General features: G+C 47.5%; 1 protein-coding gene across 1 annotated transcript; it reads left to right on the forward strand.

Moving 5' to 3' along the window:
• Positions 1 to 12,052: 12,052 nt before the first annotated feature.
• On the forward strand, positions 12,053 to 19,683 carry LOC128836776 (pepsin B-like). The gene is made up of 9 exons (XM_054027359.1): positions 12,053 to 12,162; positions 12,468 to 12,621; positions 13,235 to 13,352; positions 14,069 to 14,187; positions 15,145 to 15,344; positions 15,541 to 15,663; positions 16,270 to 16,414; positions 18,893 to 18,991; positions 19,316 to 19,683. Exons 1-9 carry the CDS (start codon positions 12,107 to 12,109, stop codon positions 19,466 to 19,468), a joined length of 1,167 nt encoding a protein of 388 aa, XP_053883334.1. The 5' UTR covers positions 12,053 to 12,106; the 3' UTR covers positions 19,469 to 19,683.
• The last annotated feature ends 297 nt before the right edge of the window (positions 19,684 to 19,980 follow it).

A 19,980-nucleotide genomic window follows, 5' to 3' on the forward strand; every position in this document is an offset into this window, starting at 1 on the left:
ACTACAGCTGGTCAGAAAAACTTCCAATTCAACAATTTGCCAATTCAGCAAGACCACAACATCTCACAGATCTGGTCCGATTTCACCAAAGAGCCAACGGAACCAGGAAGGTGGAACTCTAGGGAACCTGGGACATTTCAACACCCTCGAGGTGGGGCTTGTTGGCCCTTAATCTTCTGCTACAGAATCCGAGTTGATGTCAATGGGACATTGAACTCGTGGGCAGAAACATCTAGCCGCTCCTGATGAGCTACTCTGAGCACGGGCAAATTTAGGGGCCAAATTTTGCTCTTAGGTACAGCGCTCTCAGCTGCAATCAGTGGGAGTCGCTCATATCCTGCCTTGGGGTAACGGTGCTCCAGAATTCCAGTCCTGACTCTACTGCTGACATTTGATGTGACAGAGAGCAAGTCACTTTCCCTCTCTGCCATATGGGGATAGGAACACTTTCCTCCTTACTTAATTTACCCTCATAGCTGCCTACGGTTGCCAGTTTTGGCTGGATGTCTTCCTGGAGGTTTCATCACCTGACATAATCTTTAATTAAAGTTTCATCTTTAATTCCTGGAGACTCTGGGATGATCCTGGAGGGCGGGCAACCCTGCAGCCTCCTCTTTCGACATTTGTGAAAGCACTTTGAACTCTGAAGAGCGGATTTTTATCTCCGCTACACCACCATAACCTAGAATAATTCAGCATCGGGCTGCTCCTTGCTAGAAAATGAAGTCACATTGGAACATGACGGTTGTGTCTGTGCTCTCTGCACAATGTTAAGAATATGTGGAAACCACACAGCCCCACTGGTTCCGAAGAACGAGGTTTACTAACTGCATGCAGATAGACAAAGACGAGCTACAGGGGTACGGTGCTGCTCTGGCAGGATTCCAGTGGCTTCAGCAATAGAAGACAAGGATCCTGACTGCAGCTTAGCCTCCCCACCCAGCTCCGGGACTGGCGGGGCAGAAAGCCTGGGTGCTCAGTCTCCATGCCCCCTCCAGCTGCAGGCAGGCCGAAGTGAAATTGACAAGAGCGCCGCAGCCTGCCTGCCGGGGAGCTGTCACTTTGATTTTCCTGACAGGGAGTTGACATTTTTTTGGCAAAACCTGAAATTTTCCCATGGCTTTGCAAAAAGGGCATTTTTCTTGGGAAATGGTTCAGACGTATTATTTCCCACCAGCTCTAGTAAGAACCGATGGTACAAAATGACCAGGCCCCAGAAGGCATGTAACCGTAGGGCACGTTTTGTGGCTGGGTCGTGCTAAGGACAGCTTCAGCTTTCTCTTGGGATCGATGCAATCTGTTTTGGTCAGTGGCCCCAAGATGTACGTGACTCTGTGAAAAGTTCACATTTCCCCTTGTTTGCTCTAAGCCCCTGCCCAGCCAGCCTCACAAGTACCTTTTGGAGGGTCTCAAAATGCTCTTCATAACTATCGCCAGGACTAGTATATTGTCTTAGCAAAACGGAGTGCCAGGAATGCCCTATGATACACAGCCCATGGCTCACTGGCAAATAGCAGGTGCGCAAACTATTCCAAACACTAGCCTGTTAGATTGGAGTAAGCCTTTGTGTCTGTTAATTTGGAGACAGGGTTGGGCAAGGTTGATCGTGGAGAAATGCTCTTCACAGCTAATGAGGCAAATATAATCTCTCTTCCATGTAAAGTAAGATGATCCGCATGCAATACTGGCTTTACGGTAGGGTGACCAGATGTCCCGTTTTTATAGGGACAGTCCCGTTTTTTGGGACTTTTTCTTATATAGGTGCCTATTCTCTCTCCCCCGCCCCCCCACGCCTGTCCCATTTTTTCACAGTTGCTATCTGGTCACCCTACTTTACGGGATCCTTGAAACGGCCACTATAAGGGTGCTGCATTCACTCCAGCTAACCTTGGATAGATTTCCAGAGCCCAGTAAGTGATGTCTCTGTCCCTGGCTGTATCGCAAACGGTAGTGGATGAGCTTGAAAAAATGTAGGCATTGCCCCCTGGTGAAGTTTTTGCTTTCATGTGTGTTACCTTGAAATCACTGTAAATACCGACAGCCCCATTCTTTTCCTACTGACGCTATAAGGGTGCTCCGTTCACTGCAGTTAACCTTGGATACAATTTCAGCATCCTGTAACTGCTGCAGCTCTTCCTCTACCTTTTGGCCATATCACAAAAGGTTAGTGGATGAGCTCCCATCATGAAGCACAATTTTTGCTTTTATGTCTAATATTTGCTTTCGGAAGCGTTGGGGAGCAGTGACTTAACAGAATTTCCATAATCTCAGCAAATCTTTCATCGGTTGGTTTAGCAAGAGTAAGGCTGCGCAGCAAGTTATGGGTTTTAGCTGCCATTACGCTCAGTAAAACCACCCACTTTTTTTCATCATAGATATCGTTAGCTATGGTACACGGTTCCAGTCTCGCAATGTAGATAGCTCAGCCCTCTGCTGAACAATCAGACACGTAAATATCCCCCAGACATACAAACATTTATAAAGTAATTTTTTATTTACATGAGCAGGTCACTACCAGTCCCTGTGTTGCAGGCACCCCAGAATTAGGGACCCATCTTCATCACCAGTTGTTGTGACTTTGCCCCTTCGAAAAAAGGGTATGTTCCTACCTCATGTTAGCTAACACAAGGCAACTAACATGAGGTACGATCCTAGTGGAGACAGGGCAACATATGGTTTTCATGTGTGGGAGTGTGACATTATCTAATTAAAATATGACCTTGCAAATCATTGTTGTTACCGCTGTTATATAATCACAACAAATCTTATACAAAGTATGACGTATGGCCAGAAAGGGTTAAGCATCCTGCAGGATAATTGACCCAGAGTCAACCATTAGAGAGATGCTAGAACAGTATGTAAACAGTAATTAAGGCCATTCCATGGTAGATGGGCTAGAACTTTGAAATGCAAACCTATATTGTTAGAAATTAGAGGTGATACTAATTGTATGTGTGTACTCATATCTTGTTTGATGCTAGCCAGGTAAACAGACAGTTCCTGTCTGTCAATATAGCTATTGATTCAGAGACCAAAAGAACATGCTAACATTTAGATGAACTGTAAACATATTAACATCACTGTGTTCGTTTCTCTTTGAAATGTATAGGAAATCATGTGAGAATGATAGAAAACGGGCAATTGCCTTATGTTAATCCATATAGCTAATTACCAGTGATGCTTAGGAAATGGATCTACTTCAAAAATCCCCATAAGTGCCTATTGTTCACCAAAGGACTTGGAGCTGTCACAAGAAGGCCTGAAACTGTATAAAGATGCCTTGGGTCCCAATTCTTTTTATCTCCGATCTGCTTGATGCTTCATTCAGGGGAAGCTTAAGCCGCATGGCTGAGATCTCCAGTCTTAAAATGGATTCACCCTGAATATGGACATTGAACTATAACCTACGGACTATTTCTGAAAGAGCTCTTTGCAACTACAAAGCTCTACTATGAATCTGAGCTCAGAACTGTACTCCTGTCTGTATGTATACTGATTTTTAATCGATACTCTCGCTCTTTTCTTTTTTAATAAATTTTAGTTTAGTTAATAAGGATTGGTTGTAAGCGTGTATTTGGGTAAGGTCTGGAACATTCCTTAACCTGGAAGGTAATGTGTCTGATCCTTTGGGATTGGTAGAACTTTTTTGTATGATGAATAAGATTTTCAGTAATCCTCATCATATTTGACTTGGGTGTCTGGGTGGAGGCCTAAGGCTGGGTTACTTCAAGGGAACTGTGTTGTTGGTTTCTGGGTAACCAGTGAGGTATTATAGAAGCTGATCTGGTAAATCTAAGTATTGGAATATCCACCGGCTTTGGGGATTGCCTGTCCCATTCTTTGCAGTTCACCCAAATTGAGTGACCTCAGTTGGCTCCTCTGAGACTCTGGTCACAGTGAGCAAGTCTCGAGGTGAAGGTTATGGGGGAGCCCAGGGTTACAATTACAACGGCCTTATTTTCACTAGGATTTTAACCTCAGTTAGTCACCACGGGCCAGCTAGGATGAGGTAAGAACTCACCTTCTCTCCTAGTGAAGACCAGGGCTTCCCATGAAGACAAGATCTGTTACGCCAGATCAGAGCTGGTTGAAAACTTTTTGTCACAAGTTTTTTACTAATAAGAAATGTTTTGACAAAAATGGAAAACGTCTCCCTCAAACATGAGGCTTTCTTTGACATTTTGTATGTTTTAACCCCAAAACACCTTTAAATTGAAATATTTAAAAGTTTGGAGGGTTTTTTTAAGAAAGTCGAAGAAATGTTGATGGAAATAAAATGTTTCTGTTTACATGGAAATTTTTTTACAGGAAAAAAATGAGCCGACCAATTCTATTCTAGGGCTATGTCTATATGAAAGACTTTACAGTGGCAGAGCTGTGTTGATGCAACCGCACCACTGTAAGATCTCTCGTGTAGCCGCTCTATGCCAGGAGTCCCCAATGCGGTGCCCGCCGGGGCATCTAAGTGCGCCTGCGTACTGGCCGGCGGACGAGCATCTGCCAAAATGCTGCCGAGAAGCATCATCATCCAAAGGTGTCACTGCCGAACATCGCTCTGGACGACGCTGCTTGTCGGCGGCATTTCGGCGGCGACGCCTATTGATGTTGCTGCTTGTTGGCGGCATTTTGGCGGATGCTCGTCCTCCGCCACGGTTCTCCGTGGCTCGTCGTCTGGCACCCGCCAGATGAAAAAGGTTGGGGACCATTGCTCTATGCCAATGCGAGAGAGCTTCCCCTTCAACCAGGGCCGGCTCCAGGGTTTTGGCTGCCCCAAGCAGCCAAAAAAAAAAAAAAAAAGCTGTGATTGCGATCTGCGGCAGCAATTCGGCAGGAGGTCCTTCGCTGTGAGCGGGAGTGAGGGACTGTCCGCCGAATTGTTGCCGAATAGCTGGATGTGCCGCCCCCCTTCGGAGTGGCCGCCCCAAGCACCTGCTTGCCAGGCTGGTGCCTGGAGCCGGCCCTGCCATCAACATAATTAACCCCCCTCCCCAAAGAGCGGCAGTAGCTATGTTGGTGGGAGAAGCTCTCCCGCTGACATAACACTCTGTGCACACTGCCACTTATGCCGGTGGAACTTATGTCACCCGGGTTGTGTGTGTGTGTGTGTTTTTTTTCACACCTCTGAGCGGCATAAGTTTTGCCGACATATGTGGTAGCGTAGATATGCCCTAGATTTACACTGGGGTAAGTGAGAGCAGAATCTAGCGAATGTAACCTCATATAACTGCTCAGCTCCACCATTAGGATTGCTATGGGTTGGGTTAAACCTCTTGAAGCTGGTAGGCATAACAGCGGTCTTTCATTCAGGATAAATGTAAAACAGAATGGAGCTCCTTTAAGGGATAAATAGCTGATACAATAGAAGCCTCCGCCCAAAGCAAAACCACAGGCAAGACGGGGGAGTAGGAGCCAACTTTGAGGCCCAAAGGGAGTTCTGTTGCGATCACAGCAGAGCAGGATTTTTTGGCTGGAATTTTTCCACAAAAAATGCAGATTTGTTTCAAACCAAAACGTTTTGAAAATTTGTTTCAAACTCACCAAATTGTTTCAGTTGAAAAAACAAACAAAAATGAGTGTTTAGTTATGACATTTTATAAATGAAGCTTTTTGAGTGATTCACAACAAATTTTGTTTAGAAATGTACTCCTAGTTTGTTTGTTTTTATTTAAAAAAAAGCTCAAAAGCAAAACTTTGTTTTGGGTTGAACAATGCGCTTTGACCCAAAATATTTTTTTGGGTACATCCAATGATCTAAAAAAATCAGTTATTCACACAGCTTTAACTGTGATCCGATAAACTCAGGACTGGGGGATCGATTGGACTGGAGTGGTGTGTCTGTGTGTGTGAGGGAAGAAGAGAAACACCACAGAAACAAATTCAGGAAAGGCCTGGGAGCATGGCTCTGAGACAGAGCCTAGAAAGAGGGAGATTTTGGGGCTAAGTGCTAGCTATAAAGGGGCTTGGAACTGTGAGCAAAGAAACTTTCTCCTGATGTTTGATTCTTGTTGTTTTCAGGGAAATAGGACTTTGTACAGACTTTGGGTATGTCTACACTACGAAATTAGTTCGAATTTATAGAAGCCGGTTTTATTGAAATCGGTTGTATACAGCCGATTGTGTATGTCCACACAATAAAATGCTCTAGGTGCTCTAGTCGGCAGACCGCGTCCACAGTACGAGGCTAGCGTCGACTTCCGGAGCATTGCACTATGGGTAGCTATCCCACAGCTATCCCACAGTTCCCGCAGTCTCCGCCGCCCCTTGGAATTCTGGGTTGAGATCCCAATGCCCGGATGATGCAAAACAGTGTCGCGGGCGGTTCTGGGTACATGTCGTCAGGCCCCTCCCTCCCCCGTCACAGCAACGGCAGACAATAGATTCGCGCCCTTTTATCTGGGTTAGTTACCTGGGTTACCTGTGCAGACAACATGGAGCCCGCTCAGCACAGCTGAGCTCACCGTCACCATATATCCTCTTGGTGCCGGCAGACGTGGGACTGCATTGCTACACAGCAGCAGCTGCTAACTGCCTTTTGGCGGTAGACGGTGCAGTAGACTGGTAGCCTTCATCGGCGATCTGGGTGCTGGCAGCCGTGGGGCTTGCCTTTTGGCAGTAAATGGTGTATTATGACTGTTAGCCGGCCTATTACAAGTCGGGTCATCGCACATTAGCAGAGTCTTCCCTGAGCAGCAGCTCGTGCAATAGGCCTGAAGACCATCGTCATACACCGCCCCGTATTTGCTGCCAAGCACCCAGAAAGATGCCGAGGGCTATCAGTCACGCTGCACCGTCGTCTTAAGATGTAAAAAATAGATTTTCTCTGTATTCATTTGCTTCCCCCTCCCTCCGTCAAATCAACGGCCTGCTAAACCCAGGGTTTTCAGTTTAATCTTTGGGGGGGACCAGTCTGTGACAGTTGTTTGTGTCTCTCCCTGATGCACAGCCACCGTTCTTTATTTTAATTCCCTGTGCCTGTACGCCATGTCGTCACTCGGCCCCCCTCCCTCCTTCCCCTAGGCCGTCAGATACTACGTTTGCGCCACAGCTCGAGCCGCGAAGCGGTTCACGCCTTTTCTTTGAATTCTGGGTTGAGATCCCAATGCCCGGATGATGCAAAACAGTGTCGCGGGCGGTTCTGGGTACATGTCGTCAGGCCCCTCCCTCCCCCGTCACAGCAACGGCAGACAATAGATTCGCGCCTTTTTACCTGGGTTACCTGGGTTACCTGTGCAGACAACATGGAGCCCGCTCAGCACAGCTGAGCTCACCGTCACCATATGTCCTCTGGGTGCCGGCAGACGTGGGACTGCATTGCTACACAGCAGCAGCTGCTAACTGCCTTTTGGCAGTAGACGGTGTAGCATGAGTGATAGCCGTGGGGCTGGCAGCCGTAGGGCTGCATTGCACCAGCCCCTTCCAGGCGATGGTATATTATGACTGGTACCCGTCGTCGTCGTACTGGAGTGGCTGTCAATCATGGCCACCTGGGCAGACATGCTACTGTCTCGATGATGACGGTTACCAGTCATAATGTACTATTTTCTGCCAATTGCCCAATATTGTCTGCTAAGCACCCAGAAGAGGCCGAGGGCGATGCTGGGTGCTGGCGGACGTGGGGCTGGCAGACATGGGGCTGCATTGCTACACAGCAGCAGCCCCTTGCCTTTTGGCAGATGATGGTATATTATGATTGGTACCCATCATCATCATACTGGTATGGCTGTCACTCATGCTGCAGCGTCGGCTGCCACCTTAAGATGTAAAAAATAGATTTATTCTGTGTTCATTTGCTTCCCCTTCCTCCGTGAAATCAACGGCCTGCTAAGCCCAGGGTTTCCAGTTTAATCTTTGGGGGGACCATTCTGTGTGACAGTTGTTTGTGTTTCTCCCTGTTCCTGTACCTGTACGCCATGTCGTCACTTGGCCCTCCCTCCCTCCCTCCCTCCCTCCCGCCCTCCTTCTCCTGGTCCATCAGATACTACTTTCGCGCCTTTTTTCTGACCAGGCGCCATAGCTAGCACTGGGATCATGGAGCCCGCTCAGATCACCGCGGCAATTATGAGCACTATGAACACCACGCGCATTGTCCTGGAGTATATGCAGAGCCAGAACATGCCAAGGCGAAACCCGGACCAGGCGAGGAGGCGATTGCAGCACGGCGACGAGAGTGATGAGGAAATTGACATGGCCATAGACCTCTCACAAGGCACAGGCCCCAGCAATGTGGAAATCATGGTGTCACTGGGGCAGGTTGATACCGTGGAACGCCGATTCTGGGCCCGGGAAACAAGCACAGACTGGTGGGATCGCATCGTGCTGCAGGTATGGGACGATTCCCAGTGGCTGCGAAACTTTCGCATGCGTAAGGCCACTTTCATGGAACTTTGTGACTTGCTTTCCCCTGCCCTGAAGCGCCAGAATACCAAGATGAGAGCAGCCCTCACAGTTGAGAAGCGAGTGGCGATAGCCCTGTGGAAGCTTGCAACGCCAGACAGCTACCGGTCAGTCGGGAATCAATTTGGAGTGGGCAAATCTACGGTGGGGGCTGCTGTGATCCAATTTGCCAGGGCAATGAAAGACCTGGTGATAGCAAGGGTAGTGACTCTGGGCAACGTGCAGTCAATAGTGGATGGTTTTGCTGAAATGGGATTCCCAAACTGTGGCGGGGCCATAGACGGAACCCATATCCCTATCTTGTCACCGGAGCACCAAGCCACCGACTACGTAAACCGCAAGGGGTACTTTTCAATGCTGCTGCAAGCCCTGGTGGATCACAAGGGACGTTTCACCAACATCAACGTGGGATGGCCGGGAAAGGTACATGATGCTCGCGTCTTCAGGAACTCTGCTCTGTTTCGAAAGCTGGAGGAAGGGACTTTCTTCCCGGACCAGAAAGTGACCATTGGGGATGTTGAAATGCCTATCGTGATCCTTGGGGACCCAGCCTACCCCTTAATGCCATGGCTCATGAAGCCGTACACAGGCAGCCTGGACAGGAGTCAGGACCTGTTCAACTACAGGCTGAGCAAGTGCCGAATGGTGGTGGAATGTGCATTTGGACGTTTAAAAGCGCGCTGGCGCAGCTTACTGACTCGCTCAGACCTCAGCGAAAAGAATATCCCTATTGTTATTGCTGCTTGCTGTGCGCTCCACAATATCTGTGAGAGTAAGGGGGAGACCTTTATGGCGGGGTGGGAGGTTGAGGCAACTCGCCTGGCCGCTGATTACGCGCAGCCAGACACCAGGGCGGTTAGAGGAGCACAGCAGGGCGCGGTGCGCATCAGAGAAGCTTTGAAAACGAGTTTTGTGACTGGCCAGGCTACTGTGTGAAACTTCTGTTTGTTTCTCCTTGATGAACCCTCCAACCCCCCCCCCCGACCCGGTTCACTCTACTTCCCTGTAAACCAACCACCCCACCCCACCCTCCCCTCCCCCTTGCAGAGGCAATAAAGTCATTGTTTTTTCACATTCATGCATTCTTTATTAGTTCCTTACAGAGGTAGGGGGATAATTGCCAAGGTAGCCTGGGATGGGTGGGGGAGGAGGGATGGAAAAGGACACACTGCATTTTAAAACTTTAACTCTTATTGAAGGCCAGCCTTCTGATGCTTTGGCGATCATCTGGGGTGGAGTGACTGGGTGGACGGAGGCCCCCCCACCGTGTTCTTGGGCGTCTGGGTGAGGAGGCTATGGAACTTGGGGAGGAGGGCTGTTGGTTACACAGGGGCTGTAGCGGCGGTCTCTGCTCCTGCTGCCTTTCCTGCAACTCAACCATACGCTCGAGCATATCACTTTGATGCTCCAGCAGACGGAGCATTGCCTCTTGCCGTCTGTCTGCAAGCTGACGCCACCTATCGTCTTCAGCCCGCCACTTGCTCTGTTCTTCCCGCGATTCAGCCCGCCACCTCTCCTCTCGTTCATATTGGGCTTTTCTCATCTCCGTCATTGACTGCCTCCACGCATTCTGCTGTGCTCTATCAGCCTGGGCGGACATCTGCAGCTCCGTGAACATCTCGTCCCTCGTCTTACGTTTTCTCTTTCTAATGTTCACGAGCCTCTGCGAAGGAGAAACATTTGCAGCTGGTGGAGGAGAAGGGAGAGGTGGTTAAAAAGGACACATTTTAGGGAACAATGGGTACACTCTTTCATTACAAGGTCGCATATTTCGGCTTGCAGGCAGCCATCGTAGGCCACAGTGTTTTGGCTTTTTTAACCTTCTTAACATGCGGGAAAGGTTGCAAACAGCAGCGCATTTCCCATATCAAGGATGAATTGGGTTGTCCATTTAAAATGGGGTTTCAATGTAAAAGGAGGGGGCTGCGGTTTCCCGGTTAACATGCGGCACAAACACAAGTAAACCACCCCCCCCCACACACACACACACGATTCTCTGGGATGATCACTTCACCCCTCCCCCCCACCGCGTGGTTAACAGCGGGGAACATTTCTGGTCAGAAGAGCAGGAACGGGCGCCTCTGAATGTCCCCCTTAATAAAATCACCCCATTTCAACCAGGAGAGCTTTCTGGAGATGTCCCTGGAGGATTTCCGCCCCATCCCCATACACGTTAACAGACTTGCTTGCTTTTTTTTTGTAATGTTTACAAATATTTACAAAGTTACACTCACCAGAGGTCTCCTGTGTGCCCTGAGGGTCTTGGGTGAGTTCGGGGGTTACTGGTTCCAGGTCCAGGGTCACAAACATATCCTGGCTGTTGGGGAAACCGGTTTCTCCGCTTCCTTGCTGCTGTGAGCTACCTACAGTACCTCCATCGTCATCTTCCTCGTTCCCCGAACCGTCTTCCCTGTGTGTTTCTCCAGTGAGAGAGTCATAGCACACGGTTGGGGTAGTGGTGGCTGCACCCCCTAGGATCGCATGCAGCTCCGCGTAGTAGCGGCAAGTTTGCGGCTCTGCCCCGGACCTTCCGTTTGCTTCTCTGGCTTTGTGGTAGGCTTGCCTTAGCTCCTTAATTTTCACGCGGCACTGCTGTGTGTCCCTGTTATGGCCTCGGTCCTTCATGGCCTTGGAGATCTTTTCTAATACTTTTCCATTTCTTTTACTGCTACGGAGTTCAGCTATCACTGCTTCATCTCCCCATATGGCGAGCAGATCTCGTACCTCCCGTTCGGTCCATGCTGGAGCTCTTTTGCGATCCTGGGAGGACTCCATGACGGTTACCTGTGCTGATGAGCTCTGCGTGGTCACCTGTGCTCTCCACGCTGGGCAAACAGGAAATGAAATTCAAACCTTCGCGGGTCTTTTCCTGTCTACCTGGTCAGTGCATCTGAGTTGAGAGCGCTGTCCAGAGCGGTCACAATGAAGCACTGTGGGATAGCTCCCGGAGGCCAATAACATCGAATTCCGTCCACACTACCCCAATTCCGACCCGCAAAGGCCGGTTTTATCGCTAATCCCCTCGTCGGAGGTGGTGTAAAGAAACCGGTTTAAAGGGCCCTTTAATTCGAAAGAAAGGGCCTCGTTGTGTGGACGTGTCCAGGCTTAATTCGGTTTAACGCTGCTAAAGTCGACCTAAACCCGTAGTGTAGACCAGGCCTTTGTAAGTGAACCAGATTGCATCAAAGAAATACCTGACTCCAACATGACTTTCTTCTCCTAAGCAAAACAATCAGCTAGGCCTTGAATTTTGGCTAACCACTAGAGTCAAAAAGAGAGAACTGTATCAAATTTCCATTCATTGCAGCCAGCGATGGATTTCTTCATTTTTGGCAGGGAAGTTTTGAAGCAAACAGATAACGCTCCAGTGTGTTGACATTTTGACAACACCTTTCTTTTGTTGTGAGCAGAGGTTTGCTTCTGAGCAGATCTTAATTGTTTGATCTGGCTGTCAAAAGTGCTAATTGCTTTACAATCTCAGCTCCCAGCAAAAGAAACAAACATCTTCATACTTCATGGAGAAATAAAATACACCAAGTGTTGACACTGGGTGAGCACTGTGATATGGGAATTTGGGTGCCAGCAGATAATGGAGCAGGAGGCAGTGCCCAGGATATAAAAGTAGGGATTGTAGATTAGATGCGTCAGTCTAGTTTTGCGGCAGTGACCGACGTGTTCTGATCAGGAGCTGTTGGTGGAGAAATCGAGCACCATGAAGTGGCTCATCCTGGCTCTGGTTTGTCTCCAGCTCTCAGAAGGGCTGGTGAAGTGAGTATTCCAGAACAGATATTGTAGTGAGGAGTGCGTAGAAGTACCCACATAGTAAATAAATCAGCATTTCTGTATTCTGCTAAGTCAGGTCCTTATGTTCCTTACAAAGTACTATTAATTGTATGATATTTGTAAATATATTTCTGCCTCTGCTCAGACGTTCTCACTTTGAGTGGTAACGCACTGATCTGTAAGAGGTACTTAAGAGGAAGGAACGGCATGATGGCAGGATACAGAGAGGAACAACATGAGAGATGCTTGGGAGGACGAACCATTTCCTGAGCTGCTCTTGTTCTGTGCAGAGTCACTCTGAAGAAAGGAAAGTCTATGCGAGAGGTGATGAAGGAGAAAGGAGTTCTGGAGGATTTTCTGAAGCATCACAAAGTTGATCCTGCCAGGAAGTACCACTTCAATAATTACAATGTCGTTGATGTACCAATAGCCAACTACCTGGATGTGAGTATTAAGGCTCTCTCCCTCTCTCCTTTCTTTATGTAGTCTTGCTAGCCTTCTTTCCTTCCTTATTACCTAGTCAATCTATGTACTTCTGTGGTCACAAGTCAATAGATCCCTCTTTTCAGTCCTTGGAAATCTGTAACTATTTTGAAGTGGTTTGGATGAAAAAATCTAACGGAATACAATGAACACACAAGTTCTGCTTCCAGTTGTATTTCCGTTTGGAGAAAAAGCAGAGTCCAGGTTACCCTGCTTCCTCCCACTCCCACTTTATCACTCCCAAGTGTTTGCTTTGTATTCCCTGGGACACATAATGTGTCTTCTCCAGAGACTGGGTGTACGGTTCTAGTGCAGGACTGGGAGTTGAGAAGTCACAGTTCTGTTCTTGGCTCTGCGACTGACTTGCTGGGTGAATTGGGCAAGTCTCTTCTCTTCTTCATACCTCAATTCCCCCATATGCAAAATAATGGACCACCCCTGTGGAGCTTAATTCCTTAAAGGCTGTAAAGACCTTTGGCATCTTCAGATGGAAGATGCTAGAGAAGTCAAAATGTTGGAATCTGTTTACGAGCACAAAGGAATCCCCCTGCCCACACGTCTTCTCTCTTTGCAGTCCTTCTACTTTGGAGAGATCAGCATTGGAACCCCGCCCCAGAACTTCTTGGTTCTCTTCGACACCGGCTCCTCCAACCTGTGGGTTCCATCTACGTACTGCCAGACTGAGGCCTGCTGTGAGTACTGCTCAACTGTTAACTATTCAGTAGATGCATGTCCTGGGCGCATTGCTCCTGAGAAGCAGAGTCAAATTCCAACTAGGTAAGAAGATGCAGCATCTTCCAAATCAAAAATGATCCTCTCAGACAGTATTTGTGAATGTCATACTAAGATATCTGCTAGTCTCCTAGAGCTCTTTTCTAAGCCTTGAATACCGTATGGATCACTCTTTCCTTATAAAAGGTATTACAGTATTCTAAAGTGGTAGTCCAGAACTCTACAGCTGAGATACTGCACGGTAGAATACTGTAGTGTGTATACTAAAGTTTAAGCAGTCATGCTGGGAGACAACAAATGCTATGAAGGGCATAACTATTACCCAGAGCTTTAGCTGGTATAAATTGACTTCAATAGAGCGACACTTATTTATACCAGTTGAGGATCTGGTCCATAATTCTTAAATGTTATGGTTACAGGTACAAGATAGGTAAATAAAGAAGATGAGCATTAAAAAAAGTCTGTTTGAGGTTATCTGGCTTAATATCATTGCTTTGCTCTGTCGTATAAGAACTCCCGGACTGATTCTTGGTCCTGTTCTTTCACTCCATGTCAGCTGTTGGGGAAATGCTGCCTCGTCAGGGCACTCAGTCTGCAGTTGAATGGGACCGGCTCAAATCACATTGCAGCCACCAAAGAGAATGACCATGATGTTGCAATCTTGTTTTTAATCTAGCCAATCATGCAAGGTTCAACCCCAACCAGTCATCCACCTTTTCCGACATTGGAGAGACCTACACCCTGGACTATGGGTTTGGAGACGTGACTGTGGTTTTAGGTTACGACACGGTGACAGTAAGTGAAATTTGCGCTACCCCCATCACGCGTTGTCATTTGAGCTGTGTCTCTGGCACCGTCAGAGGGCATTGGGATTAAAAACATGTGGGGTTGTGGATAATAAAGTCTTGTTTTGAATGCAATTTACTGAAGCGTGTACCCCACATAGCAGCAGGAATATGTGATCCGTCTTTCTAGTTTAACTGCAGTGGGCTTGGAGACATTTATCTGAGGACACTTTATGAGCTAAATTCCACTGGCATCCGTGTTGTGACACCAGCAGTGAATTTGGTCCTGTACATATGATTTTTATATTGTTAATCAGACCCTGTTAATGCAGGACATAATAAGGGCTTGTGTACATGAGAAACTTGCACCAGTTTTAACTTAAGATGTGAGTTTAAACCGATTTAGTAAAATCGGTGCAAACCCCGGTGTGGATGCCCTTGTGTTGTTTTGAGTGGCTTATTTTGGTGTCATTGAAGTTGATCAGGAACATAAGAGTGGGTTAGCTTCTTTAAGCAAAGTGACATAAAGCCACTCTTAAATCGAGAGAAGAGCTTCTACAAAGGAGTTTGCACCAGTTTAGCTGAACTGGTTTAAAAAATGATTTAAGTTAAACTTATGCAACTTTCTCATGTAGACAAGCCTTGAGTTAACCAGTGCATAGGTCAGTTAGGAATAACACTAGCTATACTGACCATTATTAGGCTATGGGGTTTTTTATTTTGCTCCAATTTTGCTGTGCCTTGAATTTTCTTCTCTGATTGAGACACTGTCTCAACTGACTCCCACCCCATATGGAGTATATGTAGCTGCTTAGAGAAGCATTAGATCAGCATCTAACCCTAATGATGTGCTTTATCGGACTATCTTGAGTGTCAACCACGCTTGAGAATGAAATGGTTACTTGTTTTCGTTGTCAACATTTAGAATAAAATTCTATCTGAGAGCAATGGTTTTCTTCCCCGGTAGATCCAGAACATCGCCATTGAGAACCAGGAATTTGGTCTGAGTCAGGATGAGCCTAGCAGCCCCTTCTATTATACGTATTTTGATGGGATTTTGGGAATGGCTTATCCTCCCGTAGCCATACCGGGGTACAGGACACTTATGCAGGAGATACTGCAGCAGGGCCAGCTTACTGAACCCATCTTCAGTTTCTATTTCTCACGGTAAGATCTCTCTCTCTCACCCCTCCTATGTATTTTCGGTCTAAATTTCCATCTCTCTCTCTCACCATATATTTACCCCTTAGTCTTCTTACTGTCGATCCATCACCCAGACCCCCATGCACATGTATTTTACGCCCCATGCTCCACAGGGCAGAATCTGATCCCTGTCTGATATTTTAACTATTTGTGTTTCCAGGCAACCAACGTATGATTACGGAGGGGAAGTCATCTTGGGCGGCGTTGACATCGAACTGTTCTCTGGCCAGATTACCTGGGTACCTGTTACCCAAGAAGTTTACTGGAAGATTGGTATTGAAGAGTAAGTTTTGTTTGCAACCCCCGCTTTATTAACATGGGAGTGAGTCTTTCCTCCTTATTGTCCATGGGCAGATATTTCCAGCTGCAATTAGTGAAGTCAGCGGCCTTTGGTGAACTCAACTTTTCTGTGCTGGAGGCTGAACAAAGGAGGAATTTTGTCTCATTCTCTAGCTAGCCTAGAGAGATTATTACTTACACAAGGTCTGATCTTGGCCCAGGATAAAGGTTGGGTCTGGATTTCAGTCACTCTCAAAAGACTTTGAATCCAGGGTTTTGGTTCAAGTAATGCTAAAAGCGCCTATCGTAGGCCCCAATTCAGCAAAGCTCTTAAGCTTTATTTTTAAACACGTCTTAAGTCCTGAAGCAGCTACTTAGAGATAGGGGCATACTTAAGTGCTTTGCTGAAGAGAGAGGGAGATAAGCAAGCACTGAAAGTGAAGCATGTGCAGCCGTCCTTTGCTGAATCGGGGCCAGTGACAGTGCTTGGCTGTATAGAATACGGGTCACTGAACTGCACGTTACGGAGTATCTGAAGCCTTGTGCTCTTGGCTCAGCCTGCATCAGAGGCTGACGTGCACAGTGAAGTCTGTTGGGTTTCCCTCCTTAGGTTCGCTATCGGACAGCAGGCGACTGGCTGGTGCAGTCAAGGCTGTCAGGGCATTGTGGACACCGGGACGTTTCTGCTCACCATCCCAGAGCAGTACATGGGGGACTTCCTGCAGGCTGTGGGTGCTCAGGAATCCAGTGGAGAGGTAGGAGCAACAGGTGCCTTGTCGTGCTGCCGAGGACGTCTGTGAGGGATTTTGCAATGCCTGACACGAGGAATCCAAGACACAAGAAGATGAGACTGATGGGCTTTTGGGTGATCATACAAGGGTTCCTAGAGGAGCTCAGGGATTTAAACCAGAAGTTTAAAGCTGGTGACAGCATTAACTACATCTGGGGAACAGAAAGTCTCCCCTGAGTATGGGGAGAGAGCTTCTGATCTCCCTTTCCCCAGTGTAAATCAGAAGCAATTGGGCCAGATCATTAGTTGGTGTTAATGGGCATAGCTTTGGAGCGATGTTGACTTACACGCCCTGAAGAGCTGTCTCAGTGTAAAGTCAGCATGAGCTCTGAAGCAGGCCGAGTGGGCGTACCATTGCGGGTGGCCACACGTCAGGCAGAAGAGCATGTGTGAGGCTGGTGAATTGCTGTCCATGTAATGGCAGAGTGCTGCAGAGGGGTTTCTACTAGAGCTGTGTGAATAACTGGTTTTGCAGTTTCTCCAGACAACCAAAAATTTGGGGGAAATATTTGGTTCTGTTCCAAAAATGGTTGTCATTTTTCAGCAGATTGGTAAAGTTCATGTCAGGCCATCAAACCTGGTGTGAGCGTTTCCCTTCATAATCTGTAGCCCCATGGTTAAGGAATGGGAGAGCCCCAGGTCTGAATCGCTGCTCTGGAGCAGAGTCCTGAAATCAGACTTTCTTTTCTCCCAGGGAGTGCTCCAACCACCAGGGCCAGGCTATTCTGGGCTGTTACCTGCAAAAAACTAGGCCACTGCGCCCAGGGCCGGCTCCAGCTTTTTTGCTGCCCCAAGCGGGGAAGCGAAAAAATTAAAAAAAATAAAATAAAAAAAGATAAAGCCACGATCGGTGGCACTTCGGCGGCAGCTCTACTGCGCTGCTTCATTCTTCAGTGGCAATTCAGCGGCAGGTCCTTTGCTCCAAGAGGGACTGAGGGACCCGCCGCCGAATTGCCACCGAAGACCTGGACGTGCTGCCCCTCTCCATTGGCCGCCCCAAGCACCTGCTTCCTTCGCTGGTGCCTGGAGCCGGCCCTGACTACGCCTATATGCTTCCGAGGGCTCATGGCGTGACCCGGTTAATGTAGGTATCCCCACCTTTTCCCTACCAAGGGCTTAGGGTGTAAAGCACCTACCCTTACTCACGGGGCTCAAGGAAAACCTGGTCAATTGAAGTACCCGCCCTTACCCATGGTGTTCAGGGCCATACGGGTCTGTGGGAGCTTTTCCCAGTGAAGAGCCTTACACAGCTGTGCTCTGAACTTCTATTTATTAGTGACGTACAGAGAACACATATGCCAAGCCAATCTCTTATGCTCGCCACTCCCAATATACAGACAAACTTCACCCAGTCAGGATTCACTCGGGGGGTGCCGGTTGATGGCTCTGCACGTCACGGTCGTGCAGAGGGGTCAGAGTTCTAGCTCTGGTTCCCAAAGAGCATTGCTTTTTATTCGCATTACATAGGTAAAACTAGTGACCGCCTTTAACTTCACTAAACCTAGAACATTCGATCCCCCTAGGTAGCAAAATGTAACCTGTCATGCACTGGCACCTATGTTTCCTTCTCCCTGCTCAAATCTTTTTTGCGCTTTATCTTTCATGCCCAAATTGTCACTTATTTATGACCTTCTTTGTTTGTGCAGATGGTCAGCATAAATTCTCTGGTCAGAGCTTATCTGATCTATTTCACCATTTGTTGGGGTCTTTCTGTATCCTCCCTAAAACTTCCCAGCGCCTAGGTGTCTCTACTTTACAGCCCTTGGTGTTATAACTCTTGGTAGGGGCATTCCTGAGGTGGGGTGCCTTAAGCACTGGAGTAATTTTTTCTCAGTTTTAGTGGCTGATCAAGGCTCGTTTAGTATAGGGGTGAGTCAAGTCACAGGCTTACAGGGCTGGGTTGCTCCCGATCGCTTCTGTTGAAGCTTGTTCCCCTTTGTATAAAAGCTTAAATATTTATAGTGCCAAAGAGATTTAAATCGTTCTCTGCCTGATTCTCATGTTGAAATGGAACAGCTTCAACAAGAGAGACTGAGAGAAACACACCCTGCAATAGCCTAGTGGTTAGAGCACTCACTTGGCACAGGAGAGATCTGAGTTCAAGTCCATGCTACTGGGTGGGGATTTGAATGGAAATTTCCCACCATCCAGGAAAGGGCCTTCACCATGGGGCTAAAAGTTATAAAGAGGGAACACATGTCTGAGCATTGGCACGTGGTTTCCTGGCCCTGAAAAACTTTCCACAGCTGAAACTATCAGGTCAAGTTCACGAATAGTTTTGGTCCACCTGCATTTTTCAGCAAAACGCTTCTCCCAGCTCTAATTTCTACCCTCAGCTGGGTGGAACGGTAGATACCATATAGTGGCCATTCTCCTCTGTTGGGAGCAGCCTCTGCTCTAGGTTGTTACTGTCTTAACCCCCTCTTGTTCTTTTCTTTCACAGTACCTGGCTGACTGCAGCAATGTCCAGAACATGCCGACCATCACCTTCATCATCAACGGATCCCAGTTCCCGCTGCCCCCCTCCGTCTACATCCTCAACGTATGTATTACTTTAAAGGCAAACCCAACTTCTATCTTACAGTGACAATGAACCATGCATGGTTTCCCAATAGGGAGTCAGAGCTTCTGTGCAAAGGCAGAGACCTTTCCCCCTCCACCCCACCACACTGCAGCTCTGTTTGCCTGTCATTTCTAACAGCACTTAAAAAACGATGGGGTGTTTGTGTTCCAACAATGCGAGCTTATGGGGGCCTGCTCCTGCTCCCATCAAAACCATTGCGAAGCTCCTAAAAATTCCACTGGCACTTGAGAGTGCAGCCTACACAGCCCTAGAGACGTGTCTATCTCTTTTTCCCTCTTACAGAGTAATGGCTACTGCAGAGTTGCGGTTGAAACCACTTACGTATCTTCTCAGAATGAGCAACCAATCTGGATCCTGGGTAACATCTTCCTTAGGGAATATTATTCTGTCTTTGATATGGCTAACAACAGAGTAGGCTTTGCCCCATCAGCCTAGCCAAACCAGGCCTCACCAGAACCGGATGAAGACATTCCCTTTCCTGTCTAAATCTTCTCTCCTGGACACTGTTGGAATCAGGCTGAGTTCATATGGACAAATTGAATCATTCTTAATGTACCTCGCATATAGCCGTAGCTTGCTTTTGCCTTGTGGGTAACAATCAGTGCTCTCTAAATGTATTATTGCGAATAAACTGCAAAGAGTCAAATTCCTTTTTGTTGAGTGAAGATTGAGCCCAGCTGTTTGTTTGAGGTATCACAACCTTATCATCACACACCAATTGCTACTCGGGTATAAAGGAGGAAATTAACTTCTCAGTGATCCATTTCTGCCCCAATTTCAAAACAGCTAAGCACTTAGCAGCTCCCATTGAAAACAATGGATTAAATCCCCCCTTTTGTTCCTATTAGGAAATCTTCTGCAGCACAGAATGACCTTTCTTTGCACAGCTGTAATGGCGATGCCGATTCTTGACTAGCTGGCAAGGGGATGTGGGCAGCTTCATCCCC

This window comes from Malaclemys terrapin, chromosome 4 (assembly GCF_027887155.1).
Source record: "Malaclemys terrapin pileata isolate rMalTer1 chromosome 4, rMalTer1.hap1, whole genome shotgun sequence".
NCBI lineage: Eukaryota > Metazoa > Chordata > Testudines > Emydidae > Malaclemys > Malaclemys terrapin.